Source organism: Sus scrofa, chromosome 14 (genome assembly GCF_000003025.6).
Source record: "Sus scrofa isolate TJ Tabasco breed Duroc chromosome 14, Sscrofa11.1, whole genome shotgun sequence".
Lineage (NCBI taxonomy): Eukaryota > Metazoa > Chordata > Mammalia > Artiodactyla > Suidae > Sus > Sus scrofa.
Window position 1 is genome coordinate 7,947,560 of NC_010456.5, and position 17,807 is coordinate 7,965,366.

At 45.8% G+C, this 17,807-nt stretch overlaps 1 protein-coding gene across 1 annotated transcript; it reads right to left on the reverse strand.

The window, feature by feature from the left end:
• On the reverse strand, positions 4,616–13,806 carry STC1 (stanniocalcin 1). Its single transcript, NM_001103212.1, has 4 exons — positions 13,663–13,806; positions 11,498–11,640; positions 10,586–10,797; positions 4,616–4,969 (listed from the first exon to the last, which is right to left on the reverse strand). The coding sequence occupies exons 1-4, from the start codon at positions 13,778–13,780 to the stop codon at positions 4,699–4,701; spliced, it is 744 nt and encodes a 247-aa protein (NP_001096682.1). The 5' UTR covers positions 13,781–13,806; the 3' UTR covers positions 4,616–4,698.

Below are 17,807 nucleotides of genomic sequence, written 5' to 3' on the forward strand. Positions count from 1 at the left end.
TGCTATGTGGTAGATATTGTTTAAACGGTTCATGTATAACTCACTGAATGCTCATGATTGCTCTAGGTGGTAGGACCTGTTGTTTATCTTGATTTCTTGGGATATCTTCATAGATGGAAAAAACTAAAGTGGTAAGATGTCAGATACTCGGCCCAAGGCCACAGGGGTTGTTGGGGAACTAGCATTTAAATTCAGTTCTTGGAAATCCCTAGTCTAAGTTCTTAATCACTGCACTATAGTATGGTATGTATACAACTTCTCTGCTTACATAGATATTGCTAGAAGAAGATTAAGGATAAAGGATCACAATGAAATACAGGTATTCTTTTCTCCTTGGCCAGGTCAGAGAAAAGCAAATGCAATACATTTTTGGCCTCGGAGAGACAATTCATGTTGTATTTGCTAGCTGTCTTCTGCATATCTGAACTTGGAAAAATGCAAATTAGAGCTAGAAAGGAATGGTATTGAGAAACAAGTTCCCACTTGAAATTCAAATATGGAGAAAATCCGCTAATTAAAAAAAAACAAACTATATAAGACCTCTCCTTGAAACAGCTATGCTACACAAATCCCCAATTTTCTGTGACTGATCTTGTAACCATCCTTCCCACATGCAGGTAAATGTCGTTCTGCCATGACTCTTTCCCCATTTTTCCTAGATGGGGAGCCCCCTCCTGTTGTTCTCTCCTCGTGATGACAACAGCTACACTTATTACATCCAGGGTATTGACCACGTGGTCAGCACTTCACTTATTTTATCTCCTTCTAATAGCCCTATAGATCGTTATCACCATCCTCATATTACAGAGGAAGAAACTGATACATTTTGAGGTTAAGTGACTTGTTTGTCATCATGCAGTTAAATGGCAGAACCAGAATTCAAATTCCTGACCCTGGAGTTGGATCCTCCTCCCCACAGAGGGTTCTAACCTCCCTGGCCACATTGATTGGATTGTCCTTCCAACTCTTTTTTTTTTTTTTTCTTTTTTGGCTTTTTGGCTTTTCTAGGGCTGCTCCTGTGGCATATGGAGGTTCCCACGCCAGGGGTCTAATTGGAGCCGTAGCTGCTGGCCGACGCCAGAGCTACAGCAACATGGGATCTGAGCTGTGTCTTCGACCTACACCACAGCTCACGGAAATGCCAGATCCTTAATCCACGGAGCAAGGCTAGGGATCGAACCGGCAACCTCATGGTTCCTAGTCGGATTCGTTAACCACTGAGCCATGATGGGAACTCCATCTTCCAACTCTTTCCACATCATTCATTTAATGTATTGAGGGTATCTTGGGAGCTGGGTGCTTTTGCAGTGCTAGGAACACACTGATGAACAAGCTGTGGTGCTTCCCCCTTAGACAAAGGGTGGTGGGCAGTGTCTTCTAGAAAGTGAGGTCAGCGTAAGTAAAGGCCTGGGAGGGAGACAGTGTCCAGTCCTTCCCAGAACTCCATCACGGATGGAGCTTCAAGTTCACCGAACAGAGGGAATGGCGAGTCTTAAGGCCGGAGAGCTGGGCACTGCCAAACCATCCAGCTTCCTCTAGGGTTGTAAGGAGCATGGGTTGCAGTTTTACCCTGAGAGTAATGGGAACCACTAAACAGTTATAAGGAAATATGGAGAATGTTGATTTAAGCTCCATTCATGTACATATTGGCACCTAATGAGTGACTTTAAAGAAATGAATCAGTCATTAACTTCATGTTCAGAAAGTCTCTTTCAAGAAGTTTTTAAAGAATAACAATGAAAGACATTGGGGAAAAAAAAAAAACCCAATAAAACGTAACACTTTATTTTTATTATTATTTTTTACCTTAGAAGGAATTCACCAAAGGCTTCATATTATGCTATGGCATCTTTAATTATAAAAATAAGCAAATAAAATAACTTGCATCTGTCATTACCATGATATGTTTCATAACCTTTATATGCACATGGAACTTAAAAATGTAATTTAACAATAAATAATGACATATACCAGATATGCTCACTGTTTATTCCAGTACTCAGCCAAAAACCTAAATATCATTTAAATTATAAATACATAATGCAAATATAATGGCACAAAAATGTCTAAAGTGCAACCAAATCACAAGAGAAGAATCATGCAAACTGGTCTAGGTCAGCCCCCGAATCACTCTGTGCAGCAAACACAAGACGAAGCTTTGGAAATTTGAGGGGGGAAGTTGGAGGGAGCAGGGTGGGGGGGGAAGAGATGCAAAAAACTAGCAACATGGTGAGAACTGCTTCTTTCCATATGTGTAGATATATGTATTATAGATACATATATAAATATTATTGTGGGGAGAAAAGGCGGGGTACCACGGTTCTAAAAGGTCACAGCAAAAAAAAAAAAAAAAAAAAAAAAAAAAGAAAGAAAGAAAAGAAAAAAGAGAGAGAGAGAATCTACTAGACTGAAGAAAGAGAAAATTTTGCTAGAAATAACTCATGAACTACTTGTCGCATTGGGGTCCTGGCTTAGTGGGTTGGCGAAATGGACACAACACACAAACTTTAGTAGCTTTTCTGGTTTGGAGAAGCCAGCCTTGCCTGGGGGGGAAGGAATGGGCGAGGGAGGGAGAGAGAGAGTCAACTTAGAGTATGGTCTACCTGATTTCCAAGAGGCTAAGGCAGTGTCCATAGGTTTGGGGACCTGGGGATGGGACAGTTCTGAGTATAAAATGCTCTTCACAATCTGATGTCAGCACGCTTAGAGGCTGTGTGGGGACAAAGGCAGCAACGCTTGTGCTGCTGCTGGGTCTGCTGCATTTGCTCTCGGTCCTTGAGCAGCACGTTACTGGTTTTAAAGGCTTTGTGGTAAAGTTGTATTGCTTTTCTTTTTTTTTTTCTTTTTTTTTTTTTTTTTTCTCTTTTTTTTTCTGGAGATGTGCCCTCCCTCCTCCCACCAGGATCGATTTGGTCAAATCTTGAGTTTAGCCTAGTGAGAGTCAAGCACCAATGGTTTCTACCTAAGCGAGTTTGGAGTGGCCTTTTCAGTCCTACTCCTCCTCCCTCTTCCTCTCTCGACATTGACCTTTGGTGGGCAGTGACGCTCCTAAGGGACTGTTGGGTTCAAGGACAGTGACCCTGAGAAACTACTGTTCATAGATAGGTTAATCGTTTGGCTTTGGTGGTCGCCATCTTGTAAACATCACGGCAGAAATGATCAAACCGCCAGCTCTTTTTTTTTCCCTCTTTCTTTCTTATTTTTAAAAAATTTTTTTTCTTTTTTCTTTTTTTGCAATCCTACAGAGATGGCCCAGCTGCCAGGACTACTTTGGCAGGCAGCGTGCTACAGGACAAAAATGTAAGAGGAGTCTATTAAGGCTGGACAGCCCAGGGTTATTTATACCCCCTCGGCCCTAAGTCCCCTGAACTAAAGACCCAAAGGCTGATTGACTCATTCCTGATTGAGTTAATGGAACGCCTCCCACCCCATCATCAGGTGGCCAGAGTACCAGGCACTGATGAGAGGTGGCGAGTCAAGAACTGCCACTTCCCAAGGTATAGCAGGCCTTATCACACTCTAAGTGGTCCAAGCCCAAAGGGATGCTCTTTTTGGTTCCTGTAATTCTCAGTTGGATGTGACAGAGCTGTTTCAGGATAGGTCTAAGTCAAGAGTAGCCTCTGGGTTGAGGTGGGCTAGGAGATTAACATCTTGCCTGGGGTCCTTCAGATAAACCTGTTGGTTTTTCCTATCTCATACAGGCCCATCTTAAGTTTTGATGTTAAGTAAAACTACTTCTACCCCCTTAGTTATAAAAAAGGCCACAAGGAGCATTTATGTGGATATCTGGAAGTGAGATAGTTATTCCATTCCCAGGAAAAGAAAAATAAAGCTAAGTTACAAAACTAAATCTATATGCAATAAAGTTATTATATACTGCTTTGTTTAAGCAGAGTCCTCTGGAATTTATGTACAGTACATTAGTTTTCACCTATTTATATTCCACAGTTAGACCTTAAGATTCTCTGGTTTTAAGACAATTGTTAAAGATACTTTTAAAGCTCTGAGCAGTTACAGTACATAGAGATGTTAGCTTTCTGTTTTTCATTAGATGCAAGAAGATGCAGGCTCAACGTCTGGCTGGAGAGCCAGGCTCGAGCAATTTGGTAAATGGGTTGGGAAGGAAGTTAGACATGGGAGGATCAAGACCATAAGACACTAGCTCATGAGAGATCAAGAATTCAAATATGACATTCATATTCGTCCATGGCCAGCACAGATTCATAACACGAATTCCATTTAACATCTTTATGAGCGTTTAAGACATGCATTTAAATTAAGTTGCTTCTTATCAGCTAACTCTACTGGGGCAACCATTCGAAAGGGCTCCACATCTTCAAATTACAATGTCTGGGGAAATTACATGGATGTTTTGTGTTTGAGAGTAGTTGGAGGGGTGCTGGGAAAAGACACGGTAGAGGGAAGTGATAAAAGAGGCTACTTTCTCCGGAGGAGAGGCAGAAAGATCACACACGTTCTGTCTGTGGGAATGCCGCCATCGCAGACTGTTGAGAGATTGATTACAGAAGCCTAGTTTCATGCAATTTTCTTTAAGGGGAATAGAAAATAGGAACTACTTAAAAAAAACAAAAAAACAAAACCCCAAAAAACAAACCAGGCACAGTACACTCAAACGTGGTGCGTGAACACCCTTAAAATGATAGTAGTTTGGTGAGGCTGTGAACACCTCGCCCCCGGTTACGCACTCTCGTGGGAGGTGCGTTTGATGTGGGCGGGGGAGGCCACCTCACCTCGGAGGTTCCTGAGGAGGACTTTCAGCTTCTGTGGCTCGTTGGCACGTTTTCTGTTGAAGTCAGCTCGCTGGTGCGTGTGGGCACAGTGATCCGTCTGCAGGATGTGGAAGAGGCTGGCCATGTTGGGCCCAATTTTCTCCATCAGGCTGTCTCTGATGGTGCTGACCGTGTCTTCGTCACATTCCAGCAGGCTGCGAACAAGTCTGTTGTAGTATCTGCATTGGGAAAGGGAACACAGACGAGGGGCACCCAGTGAGAGCACGGCAAGATCCAGGCCTTCGTCTTGGCGGTTTTGTTCTCCAGACTGGACGGACCCCCTATTGAAGGCAGGCTATGGGTGCGTATTCTTTGTATTATTGCCTCATGTGCCTGTGTCTTAGGGCCACAGTGCCCACTAACTGTCGATCGGTTCATTTCTTTTGTGGCCACTGAAGATAAATGGAACTTTCAAAGTAGAGTTCTCTCCAACACATCAGGGTTCCCAAAAGAAAAGTTATCGGTAGGCCTTCTGGTAAGTTTTACAAGAAAAACCTTGTGTTTGGTAGAAATTACCTTCATCTTCAGTGCACGTTCTTCTTTTTTTTTTTTTTTTTTAATTTTAGGGCCACACCTGCAGCATATGGAAGTTCCCGAGCTGCAGCTGCTGGCCTACGCCACAGCCACAGCAACACCTGATCTGAGCTGCATCTGCGACCTCTGCCATAGCTTGTGGCACAGCTGGATCCTTAACCCACTGAGCAAGGCCAGGAATTGCACCCGCATCCTCATGGATGCTAGTCAGATTCTTAGCCTGCTGAGCCACAGTGGGAACTCCTCGGCGCAAGCTCTTTAAGCATCCCAAACACTGCAGCTAAATGTTTTGGCTCAGAAAGGATTAAACTGTCTAATATCTAATGCATATAGATTACTTGCCCTATTCTTTGGGAAGACAGTTTGGGTATTTACCATTTTGAGTTGAGAGGCATTTGCTCCATCTTGTGATGGCAGTTGTCAAAACCTATTAGCTCCGTGTTTACTAATTAGGGACTCTCCTGATGACAGTGATTTGCAGTATTTATGTGGAGAGACCCTTTCTTTGGAGGAGCCCAAGGACGGCCGGGCCACAAGATCGTCCATGAAAAGAAACCTGTTTATTTTTAACTCACCTCACAGAGCACAGGATCAAACATCTTTCCAGAATAACTTAACCCCCCAGAGAGGTCCTTTCAAGGATGTCCAGTAAATAGAGAGGAACATGGGTACTGAAGCAAAGCCATCCCCGTTCTGGGAGGGAGCAGAACGGAGCTGGGACGGCGGGAGAAATGCTGTGTCTGGGTCTCCAATAGAGCCTGGTCATGAGGGAGGAGTCTAACCATCTGTTGTTAAAACTGGGACTCCCCTGCCCAGAGACACATTTTTCTAACCCTTTGGAAGTATAAAGCACATGAGGCAAAGCAGATCTCACTTGGATGGGGAAATGAGGGGAAAAGTGGTTTTGGAAAGACTGAGAATCAATTACATGGTAGCAACAGCTTCAGACATCCACACACCCCCACAGGTCCCTTAGCATCTCCTGGGCTCTGCCAGGATGTGCGTCCCCTGGATCTCTGTCTGTTTCACAGGGTGATTAGATCCTAGAGAATCAGGGGACCCCTCACCTTCCTGCCTCCCAAAAAAGACTTGATAATGTAGAAGTTAACCCTTCCACTTCTAGAAAGAGCTGTTCTCACCAAATGATGTGAACAGCTGGAGAAGATATCTTCCCTCAGGTCAACATGGAATGCTCTGGGCTGGAGGAGGAAGTGTAACATCAGTAAGGAGACTAAGATTCTATAAACTCGCCTCGCCTCTTTAAGGCCAGACACGTTCCTCTGGTCCCACTATGTCAAAGCATCTACTCTCCATCTCTGAGAACATCTGCCTTTACTGTTGCTCTCTCTGCTGGCCCCCAACAACCCACCTGTTCTTGGTGCTTCTTGAGGAGGACCTTTGCATGACTGTTCTTGGTGACTCCCCTCTCACCTGACTGTTCTTGGTGACTCCCCTCCCACCCCTCATCTACCCTCAGCTTCTCTGATGGAGCTTGTTAACTCAACAAGGGTAGGCTAAGAGAGCCCCCTGAATAGAAAATATCCATGGTTCCAGTAATAGCTCCTCCAAGTGGGGAAACCTATTATCATGTGGCCTTGATGTCTACACCACTTGCCCGAGCCAGCCAGAGGTTAATCCCATGCCGCTCCATGAAGGGCTGGAATATGGCATTGACCTAGGGGCTGTGTGAGCTAATGGGACAACCTTTCCTATCTCTAAGCCACTCAATGAGATTATTGAAGGCAGTGCGTCTCCAGCAAAAGCTGACTTGGCAATTGTTACATATTTCTTGATCACTTTCTTGTACCAAGTCTTGATGTTACTGTAGCTACTGGTGAGATGTGCCTTCTCTTTGAGGAGAGAATGTACACAGATTTAATTGTTGATCACCAGGGGGCATGTTTATTCAATTCTGCTTGGTATTCCTTTTTTGAATTGCTGCAGGTTTTACTGGCTGCCATCTTTGAAGTGGAAATCAAATGGCTTGGCTCAGGGCCATGTGAATTCTAGGCTCAACTCTGTCATTCACTAGCTGTGTGACCTTCAGCAGGTCACCCCCTCTCTGGGTCTCTGTCCTTTAATCGGTAAAATGAGGTAGTCAGTTTAGATCATTATGGTCATTTCCAGGGATGGCCTTCTGTTTCTGGGTTTGATCCATACATTCCTCCTCAATTTAACACAAAATAGGGCAGCTCTGCTTCAGGCCCTTCCTTTGCAGGAAGAGTTACAAATATTTAAGAAGATTCATCTTTACGGGGGTGGGGGTGGGATGTCCTGCAGAGACTTGGTGGGCCAAGGGTTCTGATCATCCTGCCAAGAAGGCTCTTTTCAAGCATGTTTCTTTCTTCCCCTCTTTGAAAATTCCATGGCTGCCTTTTTTCTTGGTAAAGAATAAGATCAGATATTCTCCATAGCTACTGTTTCAGCCATGCTTACCCAAATACACACATACTGCCTAGGAACGTTCTGTGTGAAGGTTTATAAATAGTCCTTTGTTTCCCTTGATCAATATTATGCTTCTGTTTCCTGTTCCCTATCCATGCCCTAGAGAGCTGGAAGCTTCGTCAGTTTTCCCACTCTGGATCTGGACTGGTCGAATTTCTTGCCGAACCTCAAGCTGCCCAGCCTGCCTGATCGATTTTGCCTGCTTCCCTCATGGCTGAAAGTGCCGTTTGCAAATTCAGCCCGGGGGACAATGCAGCTCTCCTTGCTCTTTTAAGTGCATTTCTCTCCTGGAAAACTTCCCTGTTCTGGCTCCTGGTCCGGTCACAGGCTTTTGGACTCTCCCAGGCCCAAATCTCATGCCCGATAAGTCACAGGAAGGTGGAATGAACCTGTAACTACTTCCTTTCACAATTCTGTGCCAATTGGCACAACTTAGCCTGTATCTATGGTGGGGCAGAGGCTGGGAAAGCAGGATGTTGCACGAGAGTGAGGAGCTTAAATAGAGCAAATCAAGTCCAGCATGGAACCGGAAATCTCTACAGTCCTGAGCAGGAATAATACTAGCTAGGAGAAGTGAAATAATTGGAGAAACGTAAGAGTTACATGGAAGATTCTGGTCTTCGAGAGATGGCTGTTTTTTTTTTTTTCCCCACTTCCCTAGTAAGGACGATTCCTCTAAGATGATAGAGAGAGATGACCAGACTCCTTGGGACCATTTTCTAAAGGTGGTAAAAATAAGGCATTTATATAAAGGAATAATAACCTGATTAAAAATTCCTATTACTAGCCTCTTCTTAGATAGGGTCCCAGTCCAGATCTGTATTAGCCTTTCTTTTTTTTAAGAAATTTTTGTTTATTTATTTGTGTTGTTTTTTTAGGGCGACACGTGCAGCATATGGAGGTTCCCAGGCCAGGGGTCAAATCGGAGCTGCTGTGGGCCTATGCCACAGCCACAGCAACACCAGATCTGAGCCGTGTCTGTGACCTACACCATAGCTCATGGCAACACTGGATCCTTAACCCACTGAGTGAGGCCAGGGATCAAACCTGCATCCTCATGAATACTAGTCAGGTTCTTAACCCACTGAGCCACCAGAGGGAACGCCTGTATTACCCTTTCTGTAAGACCGCTCCTTTCATAATGGAAGATTTGAATTAGAAACATTAGTATTGCCTCAAAATTGGTTACTACATTATAGATCAAGAATTGCCACTGGACGCTTAAAGATCAAAGCTTGTAATAACGGCTTTGCTAACATACTCCTGCCTTCAGCTACCACACAAACATATCCTTGGCCCCCAGCCCCTGTCAAACCTAGAAATCTTTACTTCTTTTCCTTTGAGAAAAAGAAATCTCAATCAGCTAGTTTTGTTTTTGTTTTTGTTTTTGTTTTTTCCTCTCTGGTTGTAATAAGAACCTTTCTAAGAGAATATTGTGACCAAGGTCAATATAAAGGGTCAGGCCATTTGACATGAACAAATCAAACCCTGGATTTGATTTTCCTGTTCTGAGGACATCGCTTAGGACCATGACAGAGTCACTTCCAGAGACTGAACAAACGATTTTTATAAGTGGCCATGAGGTCCTGAAGAGCTCTGATCTGTAGTTAAGAGTGAATCAGAAAACTGCAAAGTTTAATGTCCGAGGTCTTAACCTTTCCCTGAGGAGGAGCGACTTTTCCTGTTTTCCAGCTGCATCTATGTACGTGACTAACCCACTGGTCAGCCCCAGAAGGACTAGGCTGTGCCCACCGTCTGAGGAAGGGAGGCAGCACCTGGCCAGGAAATTAATCAGGTAAGTCCGCGCTGGCTTTCCTGCAGTCAGAGGAACAGGTAAGGGCTGATCCTTGTGAACGTGTGCAGATTTGGCTGGAGAGCCCAAGAATCAGAGCACTTCAGGACTAGGAGTCATTTTAGGCTGTGTGGCATCATAGTAGGCTGAACTTGACCTGCCTGCACGGTCCCTGCCATGCCTTCCTGCCATCAGCACCTCTCTGAACTTGATCGCAGATAGGGAAGCCCAGGGCTTGCCAGGAAGCCCTCTAGGCATGGAATGAGGATGCCTGCCATCTCATTTATTAGGCGTGCACTCCTGGCTGGTAAAGACAGTGAGGTCAAAGACCAGCAAGGTTCAATGTTCAGATATTACTAACTCAGTGGCTTGGGGCACTTCAAAATATGAAGATAAAATGTGATCCAAATAGTTACCCAAACATCATTCCAGAAAACCTTGGACAGGAGGGATGGGATAATAGACCCAGCAGGGACCATGGGAGCCGTCTAGTCCAGCCATTTCACTTTTCCCAAAGGAAACTGCAGTCCCACTGAAGCGAGATGACTGGCTCTGGGCTACCTAGTGACATATCTGATTGAGCTTGGGACTGACTGTAAATACATGCAGTTTTAAAAGCCTGCATTATGACATTTGACCAAGGTTTTCATAATGGCCAATTGTACTGTGCATTTCAGCCAAATGTGGCATCTCAAAAGCTTGTTTGCACAATCTTCCCCATCCCCTTCAGGCTTATGGAAGGAAAGGGACAATGAAAAGGCACCCAGGGATGCTGCAGATGAAGTTTTCTATTAACTGCATGAGAAGACTTTTCCTATAACAGTGAAACAAAAAATCCAGGCAGCTGAAGCTGTCACAACCAATCACAAACATATTTTTTCCTGCAAAAGCTGGAAGGACTGCAAGCTAAAATAAGAGCATGACTGTGGCGATTTAAACCCCCCGCCCCCCTTCTGTGTCTGGCTCGGCCAGCCAACCACTTCCCCCTCCACCCTCACTGCTAAAAAGTGGACTCGTTTGGTACCTGTTGGAGAAGTGATTGGGGAGCTGGACGACTTCCGTGATGGCTTCGGGGTTCCGCTTGGCGACACTGCACACGTTCAGCTTGGTGTAGCACTCCTCCTGCACCTCGGCAATCATCCGCTGGAAAGTAGAGCATCTCCGAATGGCGAGGAAGACCTTGGCGGTGACCCCGTTGGCGATGCACTTTAAACTCTCTTTGACAAAGGCTTTTCCCTGCCGAGGGAACGGGTAGGAAGACAAGCTTGAGCTTGAGCTGACAAGAGAGGGCAGGGCATAGAATAGGTGGAACTTAAAGGGGCTCGCTTTGGCACTATCTCAAGGCCATCTGCACGTCCTTGCAATGAACAAATTGGACGCTGCCACCGGGATAAAAAAAAAAAAAGTCCCTCCTCGCTCAGACTACCTTGAGAATTGAGCTCTATAGAAAAGAAAGGAGAGGAGAAAAAGAGATGGTCCATAATCAACCACCCTTCAGCCTAAAAATAGCCTTAATATGGCTTTGGATGTTTGGGATGGAGATGCGATAACTCAAATCACAAGCTAGCATGCTAGGTCATATGGGGAGAAGAACTTCTTTGTTAGAAGCACATTTTTATTTCCTGTGGAAGAGGCAAAGATTTTCTGCTTATCTCCCTTCCCTTAAATGACAGCCTCTATCTGCGTGTGACAATTGTGCATTAGAGTGGGTGGAGAGTGGCTTATATAGAACCTATTTCCTGGCCCAAACCGCGTGTGTGTGTGTGTGTGTGTGTGTGTGTGTGTGTGTGTGTGTGTACACATTGGCGATGACTGTTTAGAGTGGGGAGGCTGAGAGGCAGAGCTGGTTCCCTACAAGACTGGTTCCTGAGAACAATTGTCTGACACACTGTTAAAGATAAGCAGCCCATGGGAGCAGGGGTCAAGGTCTTATTACCTGAGTGTCAAATTTAGCAGCGCTGTACAAGAAGGATTTACAGATGTCGTACATCCCATCTGTGTCACAGGTGGAGTTTTCCAGGCAGGCAAAAGCTCCACAGCCAACCTGCAGAGCGCTGTTGAGGCAGCGAACCATTTCAACTGCAAGAGACAAATCCATCCAATCTGGGTCAAACAGTGGGGACGGCTGGGAGGGGTCAAGTTGATGTGGTGGCAAAATTCAAGGACAAGGGGTCAGAGGAACTTCTTCGAGAGGTCTACGATGGAGCTAGAGCCATTCAGAGCGGGGTGGGGGTGAGCACGGGAGGGGACAGGAAAATCCCTTTTGCTCATAAGAACCAGAGCATCTGGAGGAGAGGGAATGCGTGTTCCTATGGCGATCCATTCACCTGGTCCTCACCATCACATACAGTTTTGGTGGCTGGAGAAGCAAGGTTGGAGTCTGTGGCATGCACAGTGCTGGACGCCGGGTCTGTGGAATCAAAGGGCATCGCTTCAAGCCTGAAATTCTGGGCAGGCAGAAGGCAGAGGTGGGTGGTCAAGTTTAGGAGGAGGAAGGACCAGGGAGTCCATTTGGCTTCTGACAAATACACTCCAGAGTAATAAGGATGGAATTTTAGTCCAAATGGCAAAGAAGAATTTGCCAGGAGTCCACTCGGAGACCCTTCTGATTTCAGGCTTTTAACTTACCTCCCTATTGGCAGAAAGAAATCCTGTGTTTTATGTTTCATCCCAACCCCCCTCTATAGGACAGTGCTTAGAGGTATGCATAATCTCTCATATTAAAAGCCATTTTTTTTTTTTTAAGAAGAGAAACACAGGTGTAGAATAACAAGGCCAAGGCAACCCTGTGCAAGACTGGAAGAAAACCGCAAAGAACTTGCACGAGGCTTTTTACAATTCTGGATAAGATCTCCCATAAAAGTAATTTCTCTCCTACAGAAGGGGGGTGTTCTGGCAGGCAGCTCGGCAAGAAATGATCTGCAGCCTTCATACCATAGGATTCTCCTCTGAGATCAAAAGCCCGGTTCGGTTAAGGCGGCCCCTCCCCCTCCAGCCACCCGCAAGCCTCTGGGATGTTACAAGTCATTTCCCTAATTATATATTTCCAAGGGTTCAAATTATAACTTTGCTTTAAGCAGTTTTAATATGCATTAGGGTTGCTATTGTTTTAGGCAAGCTCGAATTGTGAATCACTGCATCTCTATAGCAACTAAGTACAAAAGGAAGTGAAGCAAAGCCCTTCGCTCGGTGGGGACCTGTGCTCTTCCATGGGGAGCAGCGTCTGCAGCATTTGGACACCTGCGATCCCATCTTTGCTGACAGTTGGGGCAGAGAGGGCAGTGATGGAAGGGGAGCAAGCTGGACAAGCCAAGTCAAAAGGCAGAGGTGTCAATGCCGGCTCCCTAAGGACTCTTTTCCTGTAGAGGCCAAGATAATGCACAATTAACTGCACCAGGAGTCAGGACTAGATCGAGACCTCCCCCTTGGAGGAAGAGCTGCTACATTTCAGGAATACTCCCCCCCCCCCCGCCCCCTCCAGGGGCTCTCTGGCCACTGGGCTGCATGGGGATTGAATGGAACTGGAGAGAGTAGGGAGGGACAGAAGGAGAAGTGGCAGGGGTGGGATGTGTAGGGTTTTCTCTGAATCTGCCCTGGATTTGTCAGACTGGAGGGCTAGGGTTCTGTAAATCAATCTGCAGAGGGAGCTTTCTGTGTGTTCTCTGAAGGGGCCGGTAAGTCAAGTTACAGGATCTTAAAGGTAAAAGAAGAGGGACAGCATCAGACAAATCACGTCTCACCTTAAGATCAGCTTCAGCTTCTGGAAAGTATAGAGAGCGCTTTGAAGCATGCCAACATTCAAGCCTTTCCCCCGCCCCCTCCCCCCCAAGAGGGTACGTGCCAGATTTCAGGCAATCAGGCTAGGCTTATGCAATGAAATACCCTCAGCAGAGCGCCCAGCTTCTTCGTTAGTTGCATGCAATTTATTAAACAAAGGAGCTCCACTTCCTAAGGCTATTGGATTACACTGGCAGTTTATTGCCATCAGGCATGAAGCACATTTATTATCAAGATCAGCCGTCACAGACACAGTTGCAAAAAACGAGAGGCAAATGAGGACAGCTCTTTGGGGGAGAAACCGGTCCTGGGTTTGCCGCTTACCTGAGTTCTGACCTGCCAACCGGGATTTCCTGGGGCTCACAGAATCATTCTGCTCCGCCTCATGGGTTGCAGAAGCACTGATCACCAGCACCAGAAGCACTGCTGAGTTTTGGAGCATTCTCTGAGAAGTTTCCGCTAAGTTACTGGGTTTTTTTTTTCCTCCCCCCCTTTCCTCTTTCCCTCGCCCGGCTTGCGTGAAGATGTGGATCTGGATACACTGAGAGCCTAGGTGAGGATTTGATGAGGATTTTTTGTTGCTGTCGATGCCGCTTCTGCTGGCGCTTCGGCTGCTGCTGCTGCTCCTGCTGCAGTCGCTGCTTCTTGCACCTCTGGCTTTTGCAAACTGGGGGCCCAAGAGCTGCACCCAGGGATTTTATAGCCGTTCTTATCGGGCTTCAGGATCAGGGACCAATCAGGTCCCGCAACTGGCCTGGCTAGCCAATCGGAGGGCATGCTCATTGGGCTGAAGCTGTTTGACTTCTTAGAAATATTTTCCAGCAAATTAAAAGTACCTGCTGCCAATGTTTCATGTGTGTGTGACGGTGTGTGCAAAAATGTATGAAAAAGCTATTTTCATGAAACTAAGGGATGACTTGTATGGATGGAACTAAAGGGAAATCATATGACGATCTCCAAGGTGCTTTGGGATATCTATCCATCTTTAAAAAATGTACTAATAGGAGGGATGGGCAGCTCTGGCAGGATGAGTAGTGGGGTCCCTCTGGATAGTATTTTAACGTCATGATAGCAGTTTTACTCTAATTTCCACAGCTCAGTCTCTGGGTTGTAAGCTACATGCTCAATACCCGCCTATCTTCTCAGCATGAGCAGGTTCATAGGTCTGTGAGGCATTTTAGTCGTATGTGAACATCCTGAATTTTCATGTACATGAGCCCTTGGGAAGGGCCATATATGAGCCCAAGGGCCCTGAGGACTGGGCTATGACAACTCTGAGCTGTGACCTCAGTCCCTCTATTGTCTAGCTCTGTGTCCGTGGTCAAGTCCTTTTACCTTCCTCTACCTGTTTTCCAATCTGTAAAATGCCAAAGTTGGAGCCCAGCATTCCTGACACCTCCTAAACTATGATTCTCTAGTAACACAAATTAACCTTGGCTCCATCTTTTTAGTTACCAGCCGGACCGCAAACTCCAAGAGTATTAGTTACCATAGGCACACACGTGCCCATCTGCACACACTACACTCAACGGGGAGACATCATGAATGCCTGGAAATTAATAAACTGTGTATTCAAGCCCAGCCACTTCATAACCACGCTGAAACAATAAGCTGGCCAGAGCAAGACTAAACCTGCTGGGTAAACCAGTTCATTTCTTGGGGCGGAGGGGGTAAGGGGGCGGGCAGGATGGGGAAGAAGAGGTTGAAGACCAGAATGTGTAGGAGAGAAGACTGATAAGCTCTAGACGTAATAAGAAAATTACAGTGGCATCACAAACATGCCTAGGAGAGAAGCTCATATTCTCTTGGAAGTGGGCTGTAGGCAACACCAAAGCTTGTCCCTAACTTGTGAAGGAGGCTAATGATCTCGGAAAGGACTTAAGGCAGAAAGGTGGTCATTCAGGGTCGGGTTGAAGTGAAGGGATTAAGCAAGACAACCTTGAAACATTTGGGGGAGGTAAATGAGAAAGGGCCACTGGGGATTCATACAGGCAGAGGCAAGATGAACTTGCAAGGAAACCGAGCCAGGGGCTTCCATTTAAATCCTCAAATCTTTAAATAAAGGTTGAAGAAAGAGCATCAACTCTATTAACCACAAGCCAAGAATCAGCTCTACATGTGTGTGGGGAGTAAGCTTGTTAAGTGATTACAGGTTCCCTTGCAAAAAAAGAAAAAAAAAGTTGTTTGGAAAGCATGAAGTTTGCTAGAAAAAGGAATAGAGGACATAAAGGACAGAAAAAAGAAAGAGGATTTTCAAATTTTCATTCAGTAATGAGTGCATTTCAATTTAGATGCACTGACAATGTTGGTATTTCTCAAGCAGTTTCTAGGCTGGGAGCTGGGGGATGAGTGGGGGAGCGTAAAAGAAGAGAGAGAGAAGGAGGACAAGTTGAGACGATGGCCATTCCCAGTCTTAGTTCCTAAAAGTTCGGGATGTCAGGAGTTTGCCTGGTAAGAGACGGCCACGGTCAGCATTGGCTAGAGATGTGGGAAAGGCCTCATGGGAGGGTCGGGGCAGGAAAGATGTGAACTGCTGTTTTTAAGACTTCAGGAAAAAGCCATAGTGTTTCATTTTTACAAATGTTTGTGTTCTGGACATCTTGGAGGTGGTTTTCCTTTCTTTAGGCCAAAGTGGTAGATGCCTGGCACTTGAACACAATAGCTTGATGTTTTCGTCTAGATGGAGAGCAAGAGAATAGACGAGTGCATATTCCTCCTGAGGATTTTGATTTCCATTCCTCAGCATTCTCTACCTCCTTGGCCATTTTTTATTGTTAAAGGCAAAAAACCCTCTTGTTAGATTTCCCCTGGGTTGGGCTACTGGCTGACTCACTTTCCATCATCCACATTCTGTGCCCCCAGCGCTGGTGCTCCCACCAGAACGGATCGTCCCACAAGTGTCAGGATGTGTTTTGTGTTTCCGCTGATGTGGATTTATTGTGCCTCCTTACTTTACTCACTTCCTCCCATGTGCCTGGAGGTTCCTAGCGAGGTGTGTGACGTCTCTCACGACGACAGATAAGCTGTCAGCTGAAGGAATCCAACAGCGGGGAAGCCATATTGGTTTGCACACAGCTAGTGCCTCAGTGCACTTGAGAATGTCAAAGGCAGAAGCGGAAGCTTAGGTAGATATGCCCAATGTAAAGTTTCTTCCTCAGAGTTCAAGGACGTCTTGTCTCTTGTCTTGGACTTTGATACAGTAATGATAGAAGAGCTGGGGGAATGTGGGGAGGGATGTCTGCTCCCTTTGCAACTTCTCCTGGTGGGGGAGGGGTAAGAGACTATAAAGGACTTTGAATATCAGATTTCAGAGTCTGAATTTTATCTTGCAAGCAACAGGTGTCAAGGGTTCTTGCGCAGGAATTGTTGAATATGCCGAAAGTAGCATTTGGGGAAGATCTTTTGCTGGGACTTATGACGGTCAGGAGGAAGAAAAGAATGGTGGTTTAAGACTGGTTAGTAATATCAGGCTGTGTTGATGAGGTCCTGGACAACGGTGGCATCCGTACAAAGGAAGGGGGACAGTCATAAGAGGTATCCGAAATAAAATGGAAATGATCAAGCAACCGAAGAACTTGATTGGAAAAACAAATCTTTCGGTGTAAAGATCATAGAAATAATGTCCATCAGAGTTTCCCCTTCTCCACCTGTTGGTTATGGGGTTTTTGGTTGACAAGACTGTCTAGCATCTCCATTAGGCAGGTGCTTCCTGGGGATTCTGTGAAGGTGCTAACTTACCCAAGCAAAGGTAAGGTGGATGAGGAAACTACCCAAGCTGGGCTGAGGCTGCACAAGTTGAAGGTGCCTCCAGGTGCAGTGGGTGGGAGGGGTGGGGCGCTTTGCCATTTCCCCCAAGCAGGGAAAGTGCAAAGGAGTGGGTGGGAGAAGCTGCCAACCCCTAAGGCTGGGTGATGGTGCCCTGGCGGTGCCCGTGCGAGGCTGGCACGAGTTCAGTGAGAAGATTAAGCCAAAGATCCCTGGGGTTTTGTTGGATTTGGCTCGCTTAAAGCTGAGCAGTGAGCAGCTCTGTGCCTTTGGGGGAGAGCAGCCCAGGAGCATGGGTTCTTGGTAAATGTTTCTTTGGTTGTTAACAGACGACAGGACTCATCAAGGTTGGTGTGACATGGTGACCAAGGCTGGAGCATCACTGTCATTCTTCGATGAGAATTTCAGACTTGTGCACTGTTAGACTGTTGGGTCATGCCTTCCCAATAACCTCAAGAAAAAAGAGGAAGATGAAGGGGGAAATTATTTTCATCCTTTTATGAAGAGACCAGGTTTTCTGTGGTGATAGTTTCAAATTCTTGAGTGAATCTTTGCCTTTATAATTTGCCTTTGATTGCTTTAAACTCTGCCAAGGAAAGAAAGGGAGAAAATGTATTAAGAGGGCAAACTCTATGCCTCTGGTGTAGGGAGGGTTACTGAGTGCTTGGCACTAGGTTGGGGGTTGTGGGAAATGCAGAGAAATG